The sequence below is a fragment of the Anastrepha ludens genome, chromosome 6 (genome assembly GCF_028408465.1).
Source record: "Anastrepha ludens isolate Willacy chromosome 6, idAnaLude1.1, whole genome shotgun sequence".
In the NCBI taxonomy this organism is placed as follows: Eukaryota; Metazoa; Arthropoda; class Insecta; order Diptera; family Tephritidae; genus Anastrepha; species Anastrepha ludens.
This window is the reverse complement of record NC_071502.1, coordinates 33,088,942-33,114,635: the sequence shown is the minus strand read 5'-3', so window position 1 is coordinate 33,114,635 and position 25,694 is coordinate 33,088,942. Positions and strand designations below refer to the sequence as shown.

At 38.6% G+C, this 25,694-nt stretch overlaps 2 protein-coding genes across 2 annotated transcripts; one reads left to right on the top strand and one right to left on the bottom strand.

The window, feature by feature from the left end:
• Window positions 1-417: 417 nt before the first annotated feature.
• LOC128867491 (ornithine decarboxylase 1-like) lies at window positions 418-6,539 on the bottom strand. Its single transcript, XM_054108746.1, has 8 exons — window positions 6,312-6,539; window positions 2,958-3,049; window positions 2,725-2,882; window positions 1,408-1,531; window positions 1,156-1,329; window positions 841-1,086; window positions 702-770; window positions 418-625 (listed from the first exon to the last, which is right to left on the bottom strand). Exons 1-8 carry the CDS (start codon window positions 6,484-6,486, stop codon window positions 473-475), a joined length of 1,191 nt encoding a protein of 396 aa, XP_053964721.1. The 5' UTR covers window positions 6,487-6,539; the 3' UTR covers window positions 418-472.
• A 2,632-nt stretch (window positions 6,540-9,171) lies between these two features.
• On the top strand, window positions 9,172-16,776 carry LOC128866500 (uncharacterized). The gene is made up of 2 exons (XM_054107305.1): window positions 9,172-9,597; window positions 15,535-16,776. Exons 1-2 carry the CDS (start codon window positions 9,556-9,558, stop codon window positions 16,525-16,527), a joined length of 1,035 nt encoding a protein of 344 aa, XP_053963280.1. The 5' UTR covers window positions 9,172-9,555; the 3' UTR covers window positions 16,528-16,776.
• Window positions 16,777-25,694: the final 8,918 nt, after the last annotated feature.

The window sequence follows — 25,694 nt, the reverse complement described above, 5'->3', positions numbered from 1 at the left end:
TTCACAACCAGCAAAAAACCTGTTTATACACAACGAAATGCCTTCACGGCATATCTTTTTTGTTGTTTGTTTATACACGGCAATAGTTTAAATTGCGGCATCACCGTACGTTTTACACGTCACGTCAGTCAAATGTGTCGCCAGAACAGACCCGTTATGACAGCCTTATAACTTCGTACAACCGTTTTAACGCAATGGACTTTACCGAATCACTGTGCACTGAACAATGCATGCAATGCTAAGGCCTAACTGCAATTACACAGAAATTCCAAAGTTTCAGTACTTATCAGATTGAGGGTTGCCTCCACTCAAACGAGTAATTCTCTCAATCCGGAGTTTCCTCTACTCCAAGTCCACTGGATGTATGTACTATGTAGCTACAAGAGTGTCTTATCTTAATTGCTATTAATAAATATCTTTCACTTTTCAGCCCGTTAATATATTTCAAAAAAAATTTTACATATTTTCGATTTCATATAATCTCATCGATCGCCTTGAAATAAAGTGTTTTCGGCACCAGAAAACCGTTGAAGGGACTTGCAATCGGCACTGTATAGGCACCCATATTTGGAAATCCTATCAAGTCTCCACACGTTAGATTGGGCAAGTATGCATTCTCGGTAATCTGTATTGAGAAAAGGTGGCGGAAAAAGAGTATCCATACAACAACGTTTAAGGCGCATATCAAATTATGTCATTACCTTGTCTAAAGCATCGCAAGTGGGACCCCATATCAAAGTCTTGAATTTTTTCAAACTCTCATTCTCCTCCTGCAAAACGAAAATAAAATTGTATAGTTAGAAAATATATTCATACTTATAACGAATGCATCTATTTAACTAAGAAATGTTGCGCTGTAACTTCCTGATGGTCATACAGAACGCAATTAAATGATCCATATACTCCGTCGTTTACGTAGTACATTTTCAAATCCGTTTTCTTGTCTGTGCGGACGTCGCGTTTGGCGTGGATTTTACAGATCAGAGTGTACGCTGAGGCGACGAAGAAACGGCCAGGCTCAGCTATTATTTCAATATTATCTTCGGGGAAATATTTCTGTAGTGACTCGTTGACAATATCCGCTATCTAAAAAACAACAATTGATTTTTTGTTAGATCTCCAATGAAAGCTTAGAATTCTATAATTAGTGCCCACAGTTGCAAATTTGTCGTCGTCTGCTCCTGGAAATCCACCGCCAATGTCCAAAATTTTCATGTCAAATCCAATCATTTCACCAAATTTAAATAAATTCTTGGCCGTAGCAATGGCTCTATTATAGGCCGGAAAGTCGCTGCAGCCGGAGCCAACGTGAAAACTTGTGCCTGTTACCTATGGAGGATAGATACAACATTTTTTGTTTTATTAGAAGTAAATACATTTACTGTTTCAGTTTGCAGCATTGCTTACGGAGAGATTTAGACTTTTAGCCAAGAGCATCAAAGCCGCAGCGTCAGCCTCAGCATTGCAACCGAATTTATCTCCTAGTGGGCACTGGGCAGCCTTTGCCTCGCAGCGGAAACGTATCACCAAGCTTGAATGAAAATATTACTTATGTATATACATAGGGACAAGTATTAGCAGGTTATCATCTATATTTCGATATGTGGTATATATAAGAGGATGTGAACACACAAACATTCCCTATGAACTCCGAAGCGGCTGAACCGATTTTAATGAGATTTCGCGATATTACAACGTCACCATGGACAACTTTAGTGCATCATACGAAGTGGGAAAGAAATTACTCAAGAGGAATTCAACAATAATGGTACACTTCGAAAACATGAAAGAAGCGTTCCCCCCAAAACTTTTATTAGAGAAAAAGCAACCATTCCTTCAATCTACATTTGCATCCACTGAAACAACTACATTGGCCTCTTACTTCAGCAAAAAAAAAATCGTTTCAAGCACAACCCGCTGGCCAGTTTGTATTTTTGCTAAGACATCCAGTCCTGTTGATGTAGTGGAAAGGCATCCATCCCCAAAGGGCGCGCTAAGAAATCTCAAGCGTCTAGCCGCCAGAGGCGGGCAGACGCAAACAAAGTCGTAAGAAATTTCTTCATGGCCTTCGTGGCAGTCTATCCAAAGATTATAAGGGTACCTCGTAGTACATCTTCACTTTTGCTTCAAAGAACGCTATGTGGCCCGCCAACTTCAACAATGAGCGAGGTGCGAAGCGAATAACTTGATTCATCACCATTCAAACATGAGAAGATTGGATCCGCCTCAACCAAAAACAGATGGCAGATGTATAAGGTGAAGTCCAAAATAAACAAGACTTAGCTATAATAGAAACGACTGCAGCTTTGTTCTGATAACTTCGAGTTTATTTTGTCACAGAAGGGACGACGGCCTCGACACACTGTTTTGCGCGATCTAAAAGCTTTTCGAAAGAGTATTTCAGGTCGTTGACCGGAATGTCCTTTAGGTTGTGCTTACAAGCCTTTTGGATAAACTCTACGGACGCAAAACTTTTTCCTTTCATGGCCAAATGCAATTTTCCGAATAGGTAGAAGTCACAGGGAGCCATATCATGCGAAAGCGGTGAGTGATTGATGGTTAAAACTCGATTTCTAGTCAAAAAATCAGTCAAGCATTGCCTGATCAGTAAGCAAAACCTTTCTTTGGGTGCTTAGGGGTTTATAAGTTTTAGAACAAACGTGGCTTTTCTACCAAAATATTGTATTTCAAATGTTTAAAACTTTATTTTGAATATTAACTTACTTTGATTCGGGGAAGTGCTTAAAAATTTTGTAGATTTCATACTCCGTATCCACTGTACTTGTCATAACTTGCTTCTCTTTCGCATATTGGAGATGAGACGCTGGCTTGCAGGGATTTGCAAATATTATGTGCTCCGTACTGGCGCCCGCTTCGAGTGCCTAGAAAAATTATATCGACAATGAGGCTGGCATTTCTGTGATAGACGTGCATGTAGTTTTTTTTCTTTTACTTACTAATTTTATTTCATTTTTGGAGGCGCAATCAAATCCGGTGCCCAAGTCAGCCAACTCTTTGACAATTAATGCATCGTCGTTGCATTTTACGGCTGAAATAAATATGTGAATGTATTTTAAAATAAGTAAACAATTTAATGTAAGCACATAAGTCGATTGTGAATTAAATAAATTCACATGTATAAGTACAAATATATATAAAAACAATCGCTATTTACAACGCGGTGAGACTCAGAGACATAGGAAGCTGGACAACAAGATCGTACGGTCACAGCTAGGTCCTCCTACAGGGAACCTCGCTGCTCAAAAACAAATCAGACTACACAATCCCCGACCTTAACTTCAAGAAAGACTTTACGGTACGTTTTCCACCGAGAGCCCAATGGGGCAAAAGGGAGGTGATGGGAAGATACGATATTGAAATCTACACTGACGGGTCTAAGATGAACTGTGATGTGGGAGCTGGCTTCCATTAGGAGCCGCTCAACCTATCTCAGTCAATTCGACTTCCTGACTATGTCAGCGTATTCCAGTCAGAACTATTGTCGATCAGAGAAGCATGTAAATCACTAAAATTCTACAAGGAAGTTGGTGCAAGGGTAGCTATGAGACAGTCAAGCAAAAAGGCCAAAGGACGGACGAATTACCTGTTAGCATGCTCTCGGCCAAATATTTCACACATCACTGCGACCCTTACTCAGCTCATTGTAAGGTAGGGGATCATGCAGCAGGACTCAACCTCCCTTTCAATCCCATATGCGAAAGCTCCCTAGCGGAAAGGGTGAAGGAAAGTCTTTTCCAGTACTTATGTGAATGTCCAGGGCTAGCTAGGGCACTACTTCGCTTTTTCGGTAAGCCTTTCTTACAGCAAATTAATAAGATCTCAGACATCGAGATAAAGAATTTGCTGCTATACTTGGATCTCACAAAATGGATCTGACTTACAAAAACAAACAAGACATCATCACACGAGAAGAGTGGTAGTACAACGGTGCTGGTCGCTATTTAGGATTATTTCAGTCTAAATACTTAAACACTTAAACAACAAAAACAAATATAAAGGGTCTTTCAAAATACCCGCCTAGATGTTGTTTTAAAACAAAATATGAAAAAATTCAGATTATTTCAGATTTCATTATTTTTATTCAAGAAACGGCTCTTAACAATTATATGTGAAAAGTTATATCATTTAAATGCCCTACAGGTAAAATTCAAACAGGGACCGGTTTCTAGTGGAAGGGGAAGGTCCAACGATCATTTTCCCCCACCAGCCGATTCGGTTGATCGCTTGGCAGACGCTCCGCGCGGGAAGGCTTATTACTTTTCAATCAAACCCTGTATGCTATAGACAAAGCAGTAAAAACAATAAGACTAATGGACTTACCTTCAGCAAGCCTTACCATTTTTGTCGATGGTCAAGCAGCGATAAAGGCACTAGCCCCAGCGTGCATCAATTCAAGATGTGTTAAATAATGTAGGAGAGGTCGCTATAGCTTGCCCAACAACACTACACCACACTTTGTTGGGTTCCCAGCCATTCTGGAGTACAGGGAAATGAACGAGTGGATGAGTGTACTAGGAAAGACTCTGAGCTTGACCTTGAGCGCGTGGTGGAGGACATAAGCATTCCGCTAAACGAACTCTACACTGCAATTGACTTCAGCGTAATCGCGGAAACCAATAGAAGGTAGTCTCTGAATACCAACTGCAGGGTATCTAAGGCGCTTTGGGCAAAACTTAATCTTAAAAGGACAAAATGTCTGCTTGGATTCAACAGATCAACGATCAGCGTCTTCGCAGGGGTCATAACGGGTCATTGCACTATTGGCAATTTAGCTAGTAGGCTGGGTGTACCTCACAATGACTTCTGCAGGAGTTCTGTAGAAGAGGAAGAAATTGTGAATGTGAATGTCCTGCCCTTCAAAGAAGTCGTGCCGAATATCTTGGCCATTATTTCTTTGAAGAGCTGGGAAATTTGCTAATTGCCTTCTTAAAATGGTCTATGTAGGTATCACAATGGGCCTTAGGGTTACCGAATGTCTTGTCACAAACAAGCAACCCGGCACCTAACCTAACCCATGGTCTTATCAACTGCGGATAAAAGGTATATCCTAAGATTACACCAGGCGCATACACCCGTTTTTGGGTGTTTGGTCGAGCTCCTCCTCCTATTTGTGGCGTGCGTCGTGATGTTGATTCACAAATGGAGGGACTCCGAACGGCAAATATTTTTTATGAGGAACTTTTTCATGGCAGAAATACACTATGAGGTTTGCCATTGCCTGCCGAAGGGTGACCGCTTTTAGAAAAAAGGTTTTCTCAATTTCTCTCTGAATTCCGAATGGTAGTCACGCACCAACCCATTCGGCTACGGCGGCCGCATATCCTAAGATTAGTCTCAAATTATCCTACTTCAGTGTCTAAAATCTGGCTTTTAATTAACAGATCTAAAAATTTACAAAGAAAGAAGCTCCACAAAAAAACTTCCACCCCACATTCAACGTAAGTCTCAACGATTGATGTGTTGTAAAGTTCGTACGTCTTGAAAAGAGTATTGGCTATGTACTTTCACGATCTTCATACAAAGCTGCTATTCCAGTCAGGAGGCGTAATGGGCTTGGGTGCTATATCCCATTTTGGTGCAATCGAGCTGGAATTTCTGTCGGAATGACGGCATTATCTTGCAAGGGAATGCTTGAACTGGCTTTTCCAAAGTTTTCAAAATTATTGTGTTGTTTAATACACACCACGCGAATTGATAAAAATTGGATAATCAGGAAAAAGGTGCACTGTTAGATGGGATGTCATACTCTCTCGACCTTAATGTAATAGAAAATGTGTGAGGTTAGCTTTCTTAGAAATAATACGAATCAGGAAAATAATTTGAAGACCAAAAAAGGTTAATTGCAGCCATGCAAGCCGGTGGGTGGGTCGAAGTTTTCTTAAACTGTGTTAAAGCCTCTTTACGATTCTATTCCTGCACGGCTTATCGAAGTAATAGCCAATCAAGAAAGTTGAAGATGATACTAAACATTATTGAATTAGTTAATTTGAATGAAGAAGGTACGATTTTCTTTTCACACCTTTTGAAGAAACGCCAACCAATGTTGAATCATAACACCGATGGATCTACTTTTGTTGTTGTTTTGTTGAGAATTTACCTGACTTACGAATTGCATTACCAAAAACAGCCTAGAACTGGTAAGTGAACAGCAATGGGCAGTAAAACTTGAAAATACTGCCAAACCTATTTTGCTGAGCGGGAGTGTATGTATGTAAGTACACACATACCTACATACCTAAATGCTAATACGCGTAGGCACTACGCATTACTTTGAAATATTATTTGCTCACCGTAGTATGGTTTCACACGCGGCATATGCCTTTGCCAGGTTTTATATTTTTTAGCCAGCACCGAAAGGTCACAAATATTCAACGCTTCCTCCATCTTCTCAAAGTCGACCTCATTGACGATCTGCTTTAGGTTTAACTTTCCTTCAAAGGAATTTATTTTGCCAAAAGTGTACATTATTGCTACGTTAAATCTTTACCACGCCAAATCCGAAATAAAACTGATTAGGTTTTGCTCATTGACAAAATTCAATACTGAGTTTCGTGTCCTTATCGCTCAGATCTTCTCATTTACATTTTCTGATCTACTCTACTAACGAAATAATCAGTAATCTTCAATTCAGTATTCTGTAATCTTCAAAGTAATTGAAGATGCCCGCACGGAATATTGTGACATTAGTATTATAGAATTTTTGCTTTGCGAATATTATAAAATCGCCAATGATCCTTTCTTTGGATTAAAAATAATTATTTTGTTTTTCCTTGTCATATAAATTAGTAAATAAATAATAAATGTTATAAAAACTGCTAAAAAAAAGTTCCACACTTAACGCTGCCTCTAATAAATTTTGCAGTTCAATTCTTGTTGAGAGGAATGCTCAGAAATAATCTAAGCTATTCATATAAATTGTATTACCGACACTTCCCAATGTTTAGTGATTTTCTTAATTACATACATAGGTAACAATTTAGACGCACTCGCACAAACCCTTAATCCCGTTAGATGCTGTGTATGTATGTAGTTTCCTGCAGGGTGTTTGTGTACATGAATATCTATATACTTATATATGTATAATCCTGTATAATCCATAATCCATTTTGGTGTTATCAGTAAAGCGAGAGTGCAGAGCGACTTCTTTGCGTATTGTTGTACGTACAAATTTATATATAGGCATATGTACATATAAACATTTTGAAACAATAGATCTGTTCAAGAAGCAAATAATTTGTAACAATTATTACAATAATAAGTTTTGGTGTTCGTGTATTCAACAAATCAGCAAAGTAGGGGAAGGTGAGAGAGCAATATGACATTTAATTTTAAGGGGAAATTGCAAGTTTCAATGAATACATTTTTACTGGTAAGAATATAAAAGTGAGAAAGCAGTTGATCGCAAAGTAAAAATAAACACGAATTCAAATTTGCGAATTCAGTCATAGTTTAAATTAAGGAAAAGGTGATTAAACTGGAAGTTCATTTGAAGTCATATATTAAATAGGAATCGGCCAATGATATAGAGAGAGGTATGCACTTCTGTACCACAGCCCCCAGTCACCGTTACTGCAGTTTCCGAAATACAAATCGAAAGCATTGAAGGTATCTCTTGTGTTTTATACTTGTGATCAGTGTTGCCAACGCCAATAAATCCGAGTCGCTAGAGCCAATATCAAAAGTCGCTAGAAAGTCGCTAACTCCATCAGGGGCGGATCCTAAATTTCATTCTGAGAGGTGCTCAAGAGGCCAGCTGCGGACTTAAAATTTTTAGATGAATAATAATTAAACCAGTAATACCAACTCTACTGAAATTTGAGATCAACGTCAATCATATTTGACACTTGTAAACTAGTAGACAGCTGCAGTATACAAACAGACAAGCAATGGAGCTCACAAAGGTCAAAAAAAATATTTGCATAACTCAAAGTTTTTTTTTTTTTGATTTAGTTCAAGGGTTATTCGAAAACAAAATTGACTGATTAATTTTGCGCCACCTTGTAGATAATAAACGTAAAGCTGCGGTGTTATGCTGCTTGGCAATGCCAATAAAAATGGAGTTTGCTGTTGGTTGTAAATTTGGTTTGAGGGTGTAAGTCCACAACTGTCCAATTTTTAAGACATTTGGCAATATTAGTTGCAGAAATTTCCAGGTTCTTATGAACCATGAAGTATATTTTTATAAAAAAAATAGTTATCATTATCATCCATCAGCATTACCACTCGCGGTGAGCTTAACCATCTACAATACTTCCATTTAACTCGGTCAAGAGCTTCCATCTTCCATTTCTTTACTTTTAATTTCTTCAAGTCTTCGGTGATGCTTTGTAGCCGTGTCAGTTGGGGTCTGCCTTTGCCTCTCAGGATGATTGGGTTGTAGTTTATTACTTTTTTCCTGCGACAGCGATTCGTGCATACGCACTAAGCCAATCCCTTCTCCACCTGATCTTTCCAACGCAGAGTACACCTTTCTCTTCCTCGGCGACAGTCGGAAAATTCAGCCTGTACAACGAAACAAAGGCACCCAATGATCGGATTCCAACAGATTCTCAATCAAACGTAAGACGTGCACCGGGAAGACCCCCAAAACGACGGCAGCTCTCAAATCTACGTTAATTGAAGACACATAAAATTCTTTTTATTATATTTAATTTTTATTTTATTATATTGGAATTGTGATTTGAATGAATTTTAGGCTTTCTCGTGTAATGAAATATAATTTTTATTGTGTGAAGAAAAAACAAGCGAGAAGCCTACAATAAAACACAAAGAAGAAGAAGATTTAAAATCGATTGCAATCTGCGTGATTGCGTCAAAAAATCGATTATAAACTAAAATTTGCAATACCAGCTTTGCATCACGAAAGCCAACCCCAAAGGCACAAATTTCAATGCTTATTTTCCATGTTTTCGAAATGCTTTAAATGTGTATATAAAATTCGATGACGTTATTATTATGAAAGGCTGCAATGCAGGCCCCAATGCGCCTGCGCCTCCACCAAGTTGTTAGAAGCAAACACGCCAGTCTGTCAATGAACCTTATGCACATATGTGTGTATGTAGTGTCCAGTATTGTTGTTTCCACGTTTCCACGTTTTCTGTATTTTCTGCGTTTTCTGCGAGTCCTTTTCAACAGACTTTTTCACCCACAGCCTCACGTGTTTATGCGTGCCAAAATGCAGTCGACGCCGTACTATGAATATGTAATGCCTTCAGTGACGCTACACTTATTCTTAGACGACCGCAGTAGTATTTGCTCGCTTGTTACAGTCGCCACTACGTCCAACCATCAGAAGGTTGGAATTTCTCAAAATATCTACTCATTGTTCTTTATTGGCTCGTGACTCAACCTTAGCCTTAGGTGCTTGGTATTCGCTTATTAAGTAATCGAAAAAAAAAAGAAAAACACAAAAACGCCATAAACGAGAATCAATCAAAATGCGGGTAATATGATTGCCGTGAAGTATCTGTGATGACAATTGTCTGCGGGAGTGTTCATGTTGCATGTTGACGAAACTCGATAGGAGACGGAAGAATGTCGCAATTACTTAAATTAACAAAGAAGTCGTGTCTGAAGGTAAGCAATCGTACGCTGTTTTCATGCTCAAAAGTGAAAGTTCAGTGGCAGCGTAAAAATCAATAAGTCAAGAAGAAATTTAAAAATTAAAAACACAAGAAGCGGATTGTGCAACATAGTTCACAAGACACGAGGACTACAATATGCATACATAGTACATAGACACGTGTGGAAAATATGCAAATTTCGCGTTTGTAATTACTTGTACGAGTATGCATGTGGGAATAAATTTTTATTGCACATCTTTGCGCGAAACGCAAATCGATAAGCACCCAGAAACCAAAGCTCAAAGCTGATAAATCTACATACTCGTACATGCATAGGGCACATTCTTAACACATTCGCGTATTATGAGAATATTCACTTAGTGGCTGCTTGTAAAAGCCTAAGGAAATCGAAATATGCAGATAAAGGCAAGCGTATATCAACACCTTCAGAGTGATGCGAAAAACCGCTGCCTAACCCTTCGATGTGCCTAATAATTTGGAGGGGAAAAATCGAAATGTCCCTATGAAACGGGGGTACTTGGGTTGCAAAGACATTTGATCTAAAACAGGTGGCTATTTAAAATGAGCGCAAGCGGCAATGAGCTGTCAATTACATACTTACATACATACAGATTGAGATGATTTTCGAAAAGAATAACTTGTAAAAGAGAGTTGTTCAAATGCGATATGCAGTGCTTCACAAAAGTATTCAGAAATATGTTTTCTCGTTTATAAAGTATCACGAACACCTTTCACTTTTTATTTATTGCGCAAAAACTAATTCAGCCATTTCATTGTGGTCTAAGCTTCAATTTAAATATTAAAATAAATTCAAGCAAAATCGTAACTAAACTTAAAAAGTATGTGAATTCATGTCACAAAAGTAATCGAAAAGAAAAATCCCGGACCTAACAAAGAGAACATGTTTTTTTTTTTTTTTGTTCCAAATTAGCTTTATTCAGCAACGTCATTTCCAACAAGAAAAAACGCAATCAATCCAGCGTCGCTCTCACATTTCAATACCACTTCTGTGAAACGATTTATCTTTTGCCTCAAGGCCTCAGTTTCAGCGAGAATCTCTTCATTCCAGCGAAATTTCTTGCGGCGCCCACTTTTCACAGAGGTTTCTCACAGTCACTTGGTCATGCAATATGAAGCCAACAGGTTCTTTTGATATCTTTACGATGTTAGCAAACTCACGCAATTTTACTTTTCGATCATTCAAAACGATTTTGTACAATAGTTTGTGATTTTTTTGATGCTTTCTAGTGTTACTGCCTCATTTGGACGTCCACTAACTGAAAAAGCGGTGTATGCAATAAAACTGGTGCCATCTACGTATTAAGCCTGGACTTTTCAGCCCATGTGTTATAATTCATAGTATTTTTAACTAATATCTAGTAGCATATCCCTTCATTTTAATAACTTCTCTTCATCTGTTCTGCATTAAGAAAAACACAGCTGATATCTCTGATCATTTCTTGAGTATCGCTGCCTTAAAGCTGTCTCTTGACGAGGCTATCCCTCGCTTAATTTTTCTAATAATAACGGCCATATTTTCTCAGGCTTTTTCAGGCTTTCCTGATCAACGAATTCCTCTGCAAAATGCTGCGGATGGTAAATGGGTGGTGGAAATGCTTCTTTTTGTGGAATTCGATTTCTCTTTTTTAATGTTTTTCCTTCGTTTCGTAAATTAAATAGTATTTTTTCCTTAAAAGTAGTTTCGTTTGACTTTTTAAGAATAATAATTTTGAGTCTGTAGTGTACCCAATGGCTGACACAACGATCTGCCCATATTTTAAACAACTTCTTGTATTTTATTACACATCGAATTTTACTAACGGATTGAATGTTAAATTCTACACGCACGTTGCTGGCTTTGTATGGTGTCTTTGCAAAGCCTTTTATGATTTATAATTCCGAATACTTATGCGATCTGAATTCAAGTCAGTTCATGTTTATAGCGGTTTATGAGTGTTTTTATATGTATTAAAAAATATGAACCCGAGATAAAATAATTTTTTTTTTTACTTTCTACCAGGAAAACTACATTTCCGAATACTTTTGTGAGGTACTGTATATGTACATACAGTATGCCAATAATGACTTTTGACATTAAAAATAAATTCAATTTTTCGACTTTATTTATATTCGACTTCTTTTTTGTACTGATTCATATTTATTCACAGCATTTAACGGGAATTAATAAAAAAACCTGCAAATTCTTCGGAAAAACAACAACTTAAGCAACAAAGACAAATAACACACTATTTCGACCCTGTTAATAAACTGTTTTTACAAACTTTAAAACCGGCATTTTTTTATTAAATTCATAATGTGAATACGTGATTTTTTGATTAATTTAATTTTTGGTATAACAATCGTTAGCATTTTGCAGTCGCTTTTTCGTGGAATGGACCATTGTGCCATTCTTCCATTAATACAGTTTTTAAAGCTGCTGCATTCTTTGGATGTCTTTTATGGACTCTTTTCTTTCTTCACGTTTATGTATGTATGTCGGGACTCTGGGCTGGTGTATTTATAACTTTGCCGCAACTGTAGAGAAGCCACATCTGCACATTACGCTCCGTATGCTTTGGAACGTTAGCTTGGGAAAACTTAAAGGTTGGTTTATTCTCAGTGACAAACCCAAATTTTTTTAGCACTGCCGACTAAATTTTCTTTTTAATATATGATATTTAAATTTGGCGTCCATTGTACCGACAATAAACACCAAGTCTCCTACTCCTTTATTTGAAATGCACCTCCGAACCATAGCGGAAATTTTTCCATGTTTAACCCTTCGGGGTTAATGGGTTTGCGTCGCTGAGGATGAGAGGTATGGGAGTGCGCAGTAAAGAAAATAAATGCATTGAACGTTATAAAAACCAAGGCTTTATTTGACAGAAGAAAAATGTTTCATAAAATGAATGAATATTTATGATGAAACTTCTATCGCGGCTTATGTTAAAATGCCTGAGTGGACTCCTTATTGAAGGGATTTCACTTCCACTTGACGAAGTAATGCCGTCTTCTTTCGTCGTATCAGATTCAAAGTAATATTCGTCAGAGCTGTAACTATCTAACGTATCATCTCTAGATCGCTTAACCATCGTGCGTAAGATAAAATATAAAACATATAAAAAGCCTGCTTATTCCTCTGGCAGTGACACTGAGAGACTGAAACGAAAAAATAAAATTCATTCTGACTCTACCGTCGTCTCACATCGTAAGTTTACATTATAAGGAAGATAAGACTTCATCGCTAATGGCCCCGTAAGGTATTTGAATGAAATCGTGACTCTTTTACTATACCTATGCGTATCTTATCGCTCAGAATTACTGACGTCGCGAGCTTGCAGCTACGAACTAATTTTAGTGGCTATATGCCGACACTCGTCCTCAAAAGGTTAACTGTCGAAATTATATTTCGATTTTGTAAAGTTATCAAGGGATTGCGCCATACTCTAGGCGGTCCATTGTTGCAATACAGCATTGTCTTTGTATCGTCGTAAAATATAAGTCGTCCCATTAATCTTCTGATTCTGAAATGTGGCTTAAAGAAAAAGTCAGGCGTTTTTCTACATTTTGAAAACACGGCAATGGATTTTTGCGTGCTGATCTCGCTAAATATTTGTGATGCAGTATGGCTTGACGCACCGCTTCAATGCCACTCTCCTCGATAAGCTCCTTTGCAAGTGTTTTGATCGCAATCCTCTGATTTTGATCCAATTTTCCGAACATCAAGCGTTCTGCACCTCCAGTAATTTTAGTTTTCGGAAGGGCACAGGTTCGAGTCTCTGTGCATGAACATCAAATAATAGAAAACGTTTTTTTCTAATAGCGGTCGCTCTTCGGCAGGCAATGGCAAATCTCCGAGTGCATTTCTGCCATGAAAAACCTCCTCATAAAAAACCATGTGCCGTTCGGACGCGGCGTAAAACGTAGGGCCCTCCATAATTAGGTCAAAGAGGGAATCAGCCAAAACACCTGAATATTCAGTAATCCCTAAAACATTCATAGTGGAGTCCAAAATACTTGGATCAGTTCGCATGGAATCGCTCATATACTAGAGGAGCATTTTTATGAAAAGGAAATTATCAAGAACGATCTATTGTAGAATTTGCGAAAAAGTACGTTGTTGGCACTTCTAGTAATTTGCCAAATAAGCAACGTATTGTACAAAGAGGTTTTCTTTCAAAATTTAAGTAATCCGCTTCGATTCGTTACCCATATAACAACTCGTTTCCATATTTATAACGGTACATAGTGACGGACATAAGTATAGGCACAATAACGACTGTGGAATAAAAATCAAGTTTATCTAATCAACAATAACAAAAACTGTCAGATAAGTTACGCATACTCATACTCATTTAAGATAAAAAATCAAGTTTTAATTTTTCAAAATTTGCAGCGCTTAAACCATAAATTAAAGAAAATTAAAAGTAAAGCAATATTTGCTGGACAAAAGTATGGGCACAGTTCTTTTATATGTTTAAAATTCAAAGATACACTTAAAGGTTAGTACTTCGTGGGAATGCCTTTTTGTTTTAATACGGCTTTCAATCTATTCGGCATTGAGTGCACTAATTTTTTCATAAAATCTTCGCCAATATTAAGCCATTCTTCTTTTAATGATGCTTTCAATTCAGGCTTCGTGGAAATCGCACATTTTCTGACTCGTCGTTCCAATTCCTTCCACAAGTGTTCAATAGGATTGAGATCGGGCGACTGAGGGGGGTGCGGCAGAACGTGTGCCGTGTGATAAGCAAGCCACATCTTTACATCATGCGCCGTGTGCTTGGGGTCATTGTTATGCTGAAATGTGAAGGAGCTTCGTAGATTCAAATGATCTGCACTTTTTTGAGATTTTCTTTCAATATGCTTAAATAAACTGATTTGTCCATTAGTCCTTCCGTAAATACAAGCTCCCCCACACCATTAATCCCCCACCACCGTACTTCACACTTGGTGCTAGATTTTTTGCAGCGTAAGCTGTGTTACGTTTTCGCCACACAGTTATGCGGCCGTCTGAATGAAAAATATTAAATTTGCTTTCATCTGAAAACAATACATTGTGCCAGTAACTTGAGGCTGCTTTTCAAGTTGTTTTGCATATGCTACTCCTTTCTTTTGGTTGATTGCAGATATGAAGGAATTGCGTCTAGCCACACAGGCTTTGTACCCAGCCTGATGCAGTACTCATCTAACTGCTTTGGCATGGACTTCTTTGCCAAAATCTCGTATTAGCTTGTAATTTTCGAATCATTTTTCACTTTTCACGCAATTTGCGATAGCTCTCGGCCTGTTAATTTGCGCGGACGACCACTTCGCTGCGAACTTTTGAAATCCGTTTGCCCTTTGAAGCGGTTAACAATGGTGCAAATGGTGAAACGGCTTCGATCATTATTTCTGCGATATACGCAAGCGACTTTTCTTTTTTATGTAAATTCATTATAATTTTATGCTGTGATTCTGTAGTTTCCTTTCCTTTTGGACTCACTGTGACAAAAAATCTTACACAACGCGCTAATTTTCACTGATCTTGCACACAAAACTAATAAAATTTAAGTAACGGTATATTAGAACATATGTTTTGTAAAAAAGAGCTGCCAGCGATACCCAAAGTGATAGAAATGGTAAAAGAATGAAAAATTGTGCCTACACTTTTCTCCCCATGAAAACTCACATTTTTTACATTTTAGATTCTATCACCTTTCTCGTAACAAATATAATAAATGTAAAACTAGGTTTAAAAATTTAATTAGAGGATGAATAACATGTAATTGAAACGAAAACGGAGAACATTACGCAAATGTTGTAATTCCTTAAATGTATGAGGAAAACTTATTGTGCCTATACTTTTGGCCGGCACTGTATATATCGGTATTTAGTTAATTTAACAAACACTCACATTTTTTTTTAATTTTTCACTTCATTCTTTTAGATTTTTCGCAAAATTGCACCTCTCAAGCCGACGTCTGCGCAGAAACTTGAAGAGGAAGACGAAATCTCCAATGATCAACACGGCGTGACATCGTCTTATGAAGAAGCGTCGGCTTCAGTACCACAACACCCGTTAGAAAACGAACTTTATACAAAATCACACAACCTCAATGAAATTAAAACCGTCCAAGAGTGCGAAACGTCATCAGCCTATGAGGCTGAGGTGGAAAACTCTAGTCCGACCGACCTTGAAAATACAAAGATATTCCAGTGCCTGACGTCGCGACTATTTTCAGTTTCCGACGGCTACGAGTTTCAACGATTACAGCAACTGCGCAGCGACACTGTCTCCGAGATAGTGGCGTACGAGCCGGAATTTGCAACAAGCGAGATTGTATTCGAAAAAGTCAAGTACAATAAGCACGTGCGCTATTTCCGGCGCACTCCGTCCAGCGTGAGCTTAGATGACGTTGATGACCGCGTGTACAATGAGAGCATACGCTGCGCTGATCCATTGGCTAAGCTGCCCAAACGAGCTCACAGTGCCGCCGCAGCAAGTCAACTCTGCTACAATGACAACGGCAACCACCAACCCTCAACCGTCCAATCTATTCCACAGAATATACCCGTATATGTGCCTATGAATGTAATGAGCTTAGAAATCAAGAATCCTGGAAAATTCGAGAGTGTTGTAATTGCGGAGCAGCGCGACCGCTTTGACAAAATGATGCCTATTGTGAAATGGGACATAAATGGCAATTCGCTGGACGACGATTTTTACGTAGGTGGCAGTTGGAATGAGTCTATGGACATGAATTGGAATAGTTCGGTCGAAAAACCGATTTCCCAATTTAAATTAGATATTGAATCGCAAAAGTCCAGCTTTCGCTCCAGTTCGACGACGCTGGAAACGTGGTTGGAGGAAGATTTGTTGGGGAGTTCTCTCAATGAGCGACGCCAATTTGCGGCCAATCTATTTCGGCCCAAGGTGTAAAATGAAGCACAAGGCCGCGGGCTACAAATTTGTGAATTCAGTGTATTAATACAAGTATTTCATATTATTTTATTTGCTATAAAAAAAACAATTATATCTCCTGCATAAATACGGACTTGGTATTCGTAAAGCTTATATTTATATTAAAACTTTGTACCTACAAATACGAGTATGTCTAAGGATCAAACTGTGTCTTAAATTAAGCAATAATATTGTAATGATTATTTCGAATATATTTTTCATCTATAAGCGCTCGTTAGTTTATACAAATAAAATGCAACAGTTATGCGTTCTAAGTATGTATATGCACACACACACGTAAATATATGGATTTGTACAAGGAAATTTACCATTTCCCTGGCCAGCGAATTACGGCCGATGCTTACAGCTGAAGAACTTTAACTCTTTAATTGCTGAACGAAACTAAATTAGTTGCCTTAAAATAGAAAAAAATATATATTTGTTTTTAGTAATGCATTGATTCTCAATTTATGAAATATAATAAATTTAATATTTTGTCTGTCCGCCTTTACATCCCTAATTCTTGTTGTTATACATTTGATGCAAATTAACGTCATATTCTTAAGCTGATTGTCATTAGGACTTGTAATGTAAAAATTCCCCAGTAACTTGCAAGTGATTTAAGGGGGAAAGCCACTGTGAACGCGTGAAAATTAAGGGGGAACGCCACTATGAAAATTCGAAAAATCGATTTTTGTTTTTTGCATAAATTGTTGGTATAACTACTCAAGAAAATTTGGTAAAAATTTTAAAGCGAAATTCGCTTATTCCCGATTCTATGTGCACTTAAGAGAGCGCCCGTCGGTTCGGCCCCGTAGAGCTTACGAACGATGCTTTATTTCAAACGCATTTTTCTCGAAACGAGTTTTTTTGATACGGTGGCAACGATTTCTCGAAGACTAATGATCCGATTTGACGAGGTGAGAATAGCAATATCACGGCTAAAGAACAACAAAGCCGCGGGCGCCGACGGACTGCCGGCTGAGCTATTCAAACACGGCGGCGAGGAGCTGGTAAGGTGCATGCATCAGCTCCTATGCAAAATATGGTCGGATGAAAGCATGCCTGCCGATTGGAATTTAAGTGTGCTCTGCCCAATCCATAAGAAGGGCGATCCTGCAATTTGTGCCAATTACCGCGGGATTAGCCTTCTAAATATCGCCTATAAGGTCCTAGCGAGCGTATTGTGTGAAAGGCTGAAGCCCACCGTCAACCAACTGATTGGACCTTATCAGTGTGGCTTCAGACCTGGAAAGTCTACCATTGACCAAATATTCACAATACGCCAAATCTTGGAAAAGACCCATGAAAGAAGAATCGACACACACCATCTTTTCGTCGACTTCAAAGCTGCATTCGACAGTACGGAAAGGAGTTACCTGTATGCCGCTATGTCTGAATTTGGTATCCCCGCAAAACTAATACGGCTGTGTAAGATGACGTTGCTCAATACCAGCAGCACCGTCAGAATTGGGAAGGACCTCTCCGAGCCGTTTGATACCAAACGAGGTTTCAGACAGGGTGACTCGCTGTCGTGTGACTTCTTTAACCTGATGTTGGAGACCATCGTACGAGCCGCAGAACTTAATCGCTCAGGCACAATATTTTATAAGAGCGTACAATTGTTGGCGTATGCCGATGATATTGACATCATCGGCCTTAACAACCGCGCTGTGAGTTCTGCCTTCTCCAAACTGGATAAAGAGGCAAAGCGAATGGGTTTGGTGGTGAACGAGGGCAAAACGAAGTACCTCCTGTGTTCAAACAAACAGTCGGCGCACTCGCGTATCGGCACTCACGTCACTGTTGACAGTTATAATTTTGAGGTTGTAAAAGACTTCGTGTATTTAGGAACCAGCATTAACACCGATAACAATGTCAGCCTTGAAATCCAACGTAGAATCTCTCTTGCCAACAAGTGCTACTTTGGACTAAGTAGGCAACTGAGCAGTAAAGTCCTCTCTCGACGAACAAAACTAACACTCTACAAGACTCTCATCATGCCCGTCCTAACGTATGGCGCAGAAGCGTGGACAATGACAACATCCGATGAAGCGACGCTTGGAGTGTTCGAGAGAAAGATTCTGCGTAAGATTTTTGGACCTTTGCACGTTGGCAACGGCGAATATCGCAGACGATGGAACGATGAGCTGTATGAGCTTTACGACGACATAGACATAGCGCAGCGAATAAAGGTCCAGCGGCTTCGTTGGCTGGGTCATGTCGTCCGAATGGATACATACACTCCGGCTTTGAAAGTATTCGATGCGGTACCAGCTGGTGGTAGTAGAGGAAGAGGAAGGCCTCCTCTGCGTTGGAAAGATCAGGTGGAGAAGGACTTGGCTTCACTTGGTGTGTCCAATTGGCGCCGGTTAGCACGAGAAAGAAACGACTGGCGCGCTTTGATAAACTCGGCCAAAATCGCGTAAGCGGTTATCGCGCCAATTAAGAAGAAGAAGAATGATCCGATTTAAATTTTCTTTTTTTTCAAAATTTTTGTTATCGCATTGGCTATCGTTGTACGTAGCCGATTTTCAAAATTTTGAAAATAACTATTTTTTGGGCCCATTGAAAATCAAAAAAATGGTGAAAAAAACACATCGAAATTCAAATCACCACCATTTTGCCAAAAAAACCACAAGAAAAAAAAACCGGCTACGTACAACGATAGCCACTTTTGTGTAGATTAATAAAATTTTTGTTTTTTTGATTTCAGATGATTATTCATTGCTGTATCGCTGCCACAAAATGACGTAATTTTTTTTAACTCGTTACGTTTATTTACATAAATTTGTCAATTTTCAATATTTTTTAACAAAAATTTACATCAATATAGTTTAATACATAAATAATAAATTGCCTTTTGTCAGATCCTCGAATAATCATTCCTACTTACAAAAAAAAATTCCCAAAATCAACTATTTTTTTAACTCTCACAGTGGCGTTCCCCCTTGTGATTTTCATGATTTTTTTTTCATAAGTAGGGATGATTATTTAAGGATTGGACAAGTTATAATTTATTTAACATATATTCAACTATACTGGCACAAGTTTTTATTAAAAAATATTAAAAATTACAATTGTTATTAATATTAATGCAATGACGTCATAAAAAACTAATGCACCCTGGTGGCCACGATACAGCGGTGAAAACTCATCTGAAAGTAAAAAAAACAAAAACAATCTTAATCTATACATCAATGGCTATCGTCGTACGTGGCGGTTTTTTTATTATTATTATTTTTTTTTTTTTGTTTTTGAGAAAATGGTGCAGGTTTGAAAAATGAGTTTGTGTTTTTACCTTTTTTTGTTTGAAAAAATATTAGTTTTTGGAATTATTAAAAACGGCTATGTACGACTGTAGCCAATACATGTACAAAAATTAAAAAAAAAAAATTAAAATCGGTTCATAAGTCTTCGAGAAATCGAGGCCACCGTGTTCAGAAAAGTCGTTTTGAGAAAAACGCGTTTAAAGCTTTCATTGGCCGTTGTAACTCACTACCTGCACTTATTGTATTGGGTATAACTTCGTCAATTTTCAAGATTTTAAGTTAACATTTTAAGTTACATTTTTTTCTACTTTAAGAAAATGTAAAAAAATTTGATTTGTTTTTAATCAGAGTGGTGTTCCCCCTTAATTTCCGAAAATTCACTCTCAAAATATAATATTAAAAAAATCCATGACACAAAACCCGTAACAATTTGCAAGTTTTACGAACAGCTGATGTAATTGTTGGTGGGAAAAATCACAAAAATTAAAAAAAACATCAGTTGAGCTACCTCGTATTAAATTAAAAAAATAAAATAAAGTAATAACGAGCTTAGTATCACATGATTTTATTTCCTCAACAATAAGTTGTTACATTTTATTATCGCTGTCAGATGAAGAACATTCCATTCGCAAATCTATCGTGGCATTCACAGCTTTCTTCATGTAGGTTTATAAAACGAGGGCTGAAAAATCCCGAGCCTAACAAAGAAAACATGTCAGCTTTATTCATCAACGTAATCTCCATCAGGAGGAGGGTAAGCATTCCAGCGTCGCTCTAACATTTCAATACCACTTTTGTAAAAAAATTCGAGCAAAATTTCTTACCGGCGAGTATTTTTTTAGGTCTGCGAGCAACCAGTAGTCATTGGGAGCCGAGTCTGACGAATGCCAGCAGCAATTCGAAATTCGGTTCATACAATTTTGCCATCATCAAACGGTCCTTGTTTTTGGTTAACAGTGGGCAAACGCGCCACCCACTTTTGACAGAGGTTTCTCAAAGTCACTTGCTCATGCAATATGAAGCCAACAGGTTCACGCAACTTTACTTTTCGATCGCTCAAAACGATTTACCACCTCATATGGACGCCTACTGCGTTAAGCATCATCGGTGTCTCTACCACCACGCCAATCAGTTTGAACTCAACAAATCATCGTTTTATTTTTGTTTCTGATGGAGCGGAGTCTCCAATACACTTTTCAAACCATTGCTTCGCTTCGCTAAATTTAAAACACCATTTGTTTTTTCCTCGTTCACTCCTCTCGATAAGACTCTTCCATCGTACATGGTTCTGTGCAGTCGTTTTTGAACCGTCCCTCGAGATGTCGACATCTGCTAGTTCGCGCAACATGGACCTTCTCCAAGTGTTTTTTGGTCGACCGCGACCTCTGTTCCCTTATGGGTTCCAGTCCAGTGCCATTCTCGTGATGCTATCTGGAGGTTTCCTCAATGTGTGACCCATCCATCGCCACTTTCTGCATTGAATTTGCCTAAGGATGAGTTCCTCGTTCGTCAATCTCCACAGTGCGTCGTTACTGATGGTGTTTGGCCAGAATATTCTGCAGATGATGCGAAGGCATTTGTGTGATGAAGGATTGTAGACTCTGTGTGAAGGTGTTAGAGATCAGCCATGATTCGCTTCGTATAACAATACGGATTTCACTCATGAGCCGATTATTCATAGTTGCGACTGGAGATTTGATATATTGTTTTGAAAAAAATAAAAATGACATAAGTGCCGTCACTCTTGGAACCATAACTCACGAACTAATGAATAGAGCATCATGAAATCTTAACAGCTGTCTTTTTAAGGTTAATACTAACTCAAAAAGAGGTCAATACAATAAAACTAATGCTATCTATGTGTTAGGCCCGGGATTTTTCAGTCCATGTGTTGTATTGCCCAGTCAGTCAATAACTAAGAGTACAAACATAAAAAACGACTGTCGACATGTATTTCGGAAACTGTAGTGTAGGGTGACTGGACGTAGTCGTTCAGAATTGGCCAATTTCTATTTAATATATGGCATTAAATAAACTTTATAGACTTTATCAAAGTATTTTTTTATTCCTTTATTATTCCACTTGGGAATATATTTCTTAAACAAAACACTTAAATTGTATTCTGTTTATCGCTGTTCTCTTTACGACATCCCACGTTTAGTTAACTGTTTCTAGTTCACGAAGCTGAGAACCCCTCCAAGTATTTCGTGGACGACCGGTTCGTTTGTGTTATTGTGGGTTCCATTCCAATGCTGTGTGCCCGATCCATCGCCATTTACGTCCTCGTATCTGCCACAAATCCGCATTTCGGATAGTGTTAGGGCAAAAAAATTTACATATAATCCGAAGGCATTTGTTTGTAAGTACATATTTGTAATTTCTTCTCCTTCTCTCTAGGATTTTACAAATTCGTTGAATATTCATATTTTAGTTTTCCGTGCAACTTGTCTACTTTTCCAAATTGGTTGTAACTATCCAAAAGCTGATTTAGCTTTAAGCAAACGATTTTCTGCGTGTTCTTCAGCTCATCCCTTAGTCGATACTATGCTACCAAGATAACAGGAATTTTCAACATACTGCACCGCTTCTTCCTCGATTACAATATTGGTGGGACTTATATTATTCAGTCGCATTGCTACCGTTTTCTTACTGTTTTTTTCAAGGCCAACGCTTCGCGCAACAATGACTAGAAGATTGATTTTAGTCTGCTTGTCGGAATGTCTCCGTGAAAGCGGGCAAATATCGTCAAGTCCGCGTACTCCAAGTCATGTAGTTGGCGCGATAGCATCCAAGTGATGACATGGCTTTTTCCCACTTTCTGCATTACTTCGTCAAGTGTAACCGCGAATAGAAGTGACGATAGTGATCAGCCCTGTTTTACCCCGGACGGTCTTCTAAATGGAGTGCTTGTGGCGCCATTTTGGAGAGCTGTTAGCTCTGGGACTGTTAGAACTGATATAGTCACGTTTTTATACAGGTATTTGAGGACAACATGAAAGTGAAACTAATTAGCCTTTATTTTGGAACAAAATCTGATGCTTCGTTAACAATTAAGATTCGAATAAGTAGGTTGCTAGCCCGCCTATCCTAGCGTGGAGATAGTTAAACAAACTACCTACACCTCCAACAAGCAGGTGTTGCCTGTTTTGGTTCGCGAGTGGTATTTCCCACCTACCCTGCATATCTGCCAAGCGTTCACCTATCAGCCATCTGGGGTCGCGACCGTTGGGAGACAGGCAACTTTACACGATGCCCTATGCTCCACAAGGAGTTAAAGGAAAACATATATTGAACAAACTCTAATGAAACTTAACGAATTTTTTACATAACATTCACTTATTATAGATCTATAAAGTCATTCAATAAAATTTCCATTAGCTGAAATAACAACCTCGATGAGGGTTCGAAAACCATTGCGCCCCCAAATGCTCCTTATTTCATATTAACCATAACGGTATTAATTGCAGCCTTCAGTGGAGAATTGGTGTTTCACGCATGGTGAAACGATTTTTGGAGGTTTGCTATTTAATAGACCGTTATTCGGCTCTCAGCGAATTTTACAGAATCAGCTGATGCGCTGACGTCACTTGGGGTGTGTTTACAAAAAAACTGAGATTGTGTTGGTGATATACGAAGAGAATCAAGCAATAGCACTTCGTTGCCGTCTGCACAACGACTGATTGGGCGAATTTGTGAAATTATCGATTTCAGATTTTGGCTGGCGGTAAGATTGTGCCATCTGCCACCCCTAGATCTCTTCTGCAAATACTCAGCGGCCTGTTCCGCTTTAAGGCTCAGAGCGAGCTTACAATGGAAGACTGTCACACATGGACATTCAACCATCTTAGACTCCTATACGGTTATACCCAGTGACTGTGATTATCACCCTCCCATTTTCTGCTGCGAAAGGAATTTCTTAATGAAAATTCCTTCCAGGTTAGAATGGCTTGGAAAAGATCCATCACCCAACACATCCGTTAAGATCTACACGGACAGATCTAAAATGGCACCGTAGTAGGATCAGGGTTATATTTCGAAGAGCTTTTTATCAGTGAAGCCTTTAAACTACTAGTGTTTTTCAAGCGGAAATAAACGGTATTCATGAAGCCTTAAAATGGTTAGAGATAAACAGAATATCAACAACAGATATCTGCATTCTATCAAACAGCCAAGCTTCCCTACTGGCCCTGGATGCATTCCAAATAACATCAAGGAGTGTCTTACATTGTCGCCAATCCCTTAATGAGATGGCCAAAGAATATCGTATTATCTTATGCTGGGTTCCGGGCCACAGAGATATATCAGGGAACTGTAGAGGTGACAAACTTGCAAGAGAAGGAACCTGTATGCCAAACACAAGTAATTTTATGGGGGTACCTCTCGCAACTTGTAAGCTTTTTATTAAGGACGCACTCATATCAGTTCTGTAAATCAAATATGGATTAGTGCCAATACCTATGAAATTGCTAGGAAAACATGGCCAAGGCAAAGCCAGAAGCAGGAACCGATATTTAACATCCTACTTCTTAATGAACATAGATCATCTATGCACTTTAGGTATCAACAACATTTTACGCTTTGTCAAAAGCCCAGGATGGTTCAATATGGAAAGGAAAATGTAGCCCAACCCCTGCGGATCACAACGGACCCATTTCGTGGTCTAAGTGGCATCGCTATCGCTGCCCAACCTAACCTAACCTAAGATTGTGTTAGTGATATATGAAAACAAATTAACGCAGTCTTTTTTCATGTTTCTACGATGGTCTTTGAACAACGACTGATTGGACGAAAGTGTGAATACATGTGAAATAATTGTGCAGAAGTCGGCTGCAAGTAACGTGGCAGCCAAAGTTTCCCTCACAACTTTCTTTTTTATTATAGATAAAGAGCAAACTTGGTAAATCTATCATCCTTGGCTTTCATGCTCAACTATGCCCGCTTCCGTAGTAACACAGGGGATTAAGGTCTGTGAAGTTAGCCGGCCATAAGTTCGCTGCTTTGTGGTCATGGAAATTTGCAGCCATCTAATCTTGTGCCGTTATCGCTTTGTGTGAAGGACGGCGCTGAGATTGAAGAAGTTAACTCCTTTTGTTATCTTGGCAGCAAAATATCGTCAAATGGTGGTTCAAAAGAAGCTATTACGAATCGCATAAAAAAGACCAATCAGGCTTTCGGCTCCCTTAGAAACATCTGGTGATGGTTTATAAACACATGAAACACCAAGATAAAAATTTTCAATTCACACATAAAGCCAGTTCCTCCGTGGGGCTGCGAAACTTCAAACTTTGCAGTTGGAGACATTCAACACCTACAAATTTCTGTAAATCGCTGCCTGCGGGCAATGCTTCGGCTTTTCTGGCCCAACACCATACCAAACGTCAGCCTGTGGAATAGCACCAACCAAACTCCAATGCAAACGGAAGTCCTGAAAAAAAAGGAATGGGGCTGGCTTGGAAACGTTCTTAGAAGATAATCAAGTGATATCACGGAATGTAACTGATTGAAGTCCACAAGGAAGCCGACGAAGAGGCAGACTCCCGCTGACCTAGCGGAGGACTTTAGAAACGGAGATAAAGAAAACCAACAAAAGCTGGAACCCGCTGAAGAAGATTGGAGTCGAATGGAGGAAGATGGCTGTGTCACTTTGCTCCCTCGTACATCCGTAGGAAAACAGATATACTCATATGCGTAAAAAAACGCCAATGTAGATTCAGTTTCACAGGATACTCTATATGGACTATGAGAGCAAAGTAATTTTTATGGAAAATCTATGAAAGGCTTCAATGTAATCGATAACTTCTTATTTTCTACTTCAATCTTAAAGTTATTTTTGGAGATTAATACCTTCTCCAATCAGTGACAGAAGTCAAAAAA

Coding starts and splice junctions, on each gene's coding strand:
- LOC128867491 (XM_054108746.1), bottom strand. CDS start 6,486: ATGTACACTTTTGGCAAAATAAATTCCTTTGAAGGAAAGTTAAACCTA. Junction 2,883..2,957: donor CCAAAAATGAAATAAAATTA/GTAAGTAAAAGA, acceptor TAATTTTTCTAG/GCACTCGAAGCGGGCGCCAG. Junction 1,330..1,407: donor CTAAAAGTCTAAATCTCTCC/GTAAGCAATGCT, acceptor TATCCTCCATAG/GTAACAGGCACAAGTTTTCA.
- LOC128866500 (XM_054107305.1), top strand. CDS start 9,556: ATGTCGCAATTACTTAAATTAACAAAGAAGTCGTGTCTGAAG. Junction 9,598..15,534: donor CAAAGAAGTCGTGTCTGAAG/GTAAGCAATCGT, acceptor TCATTCTTTTAG/ATTTTTCGCAAAATTGCACC.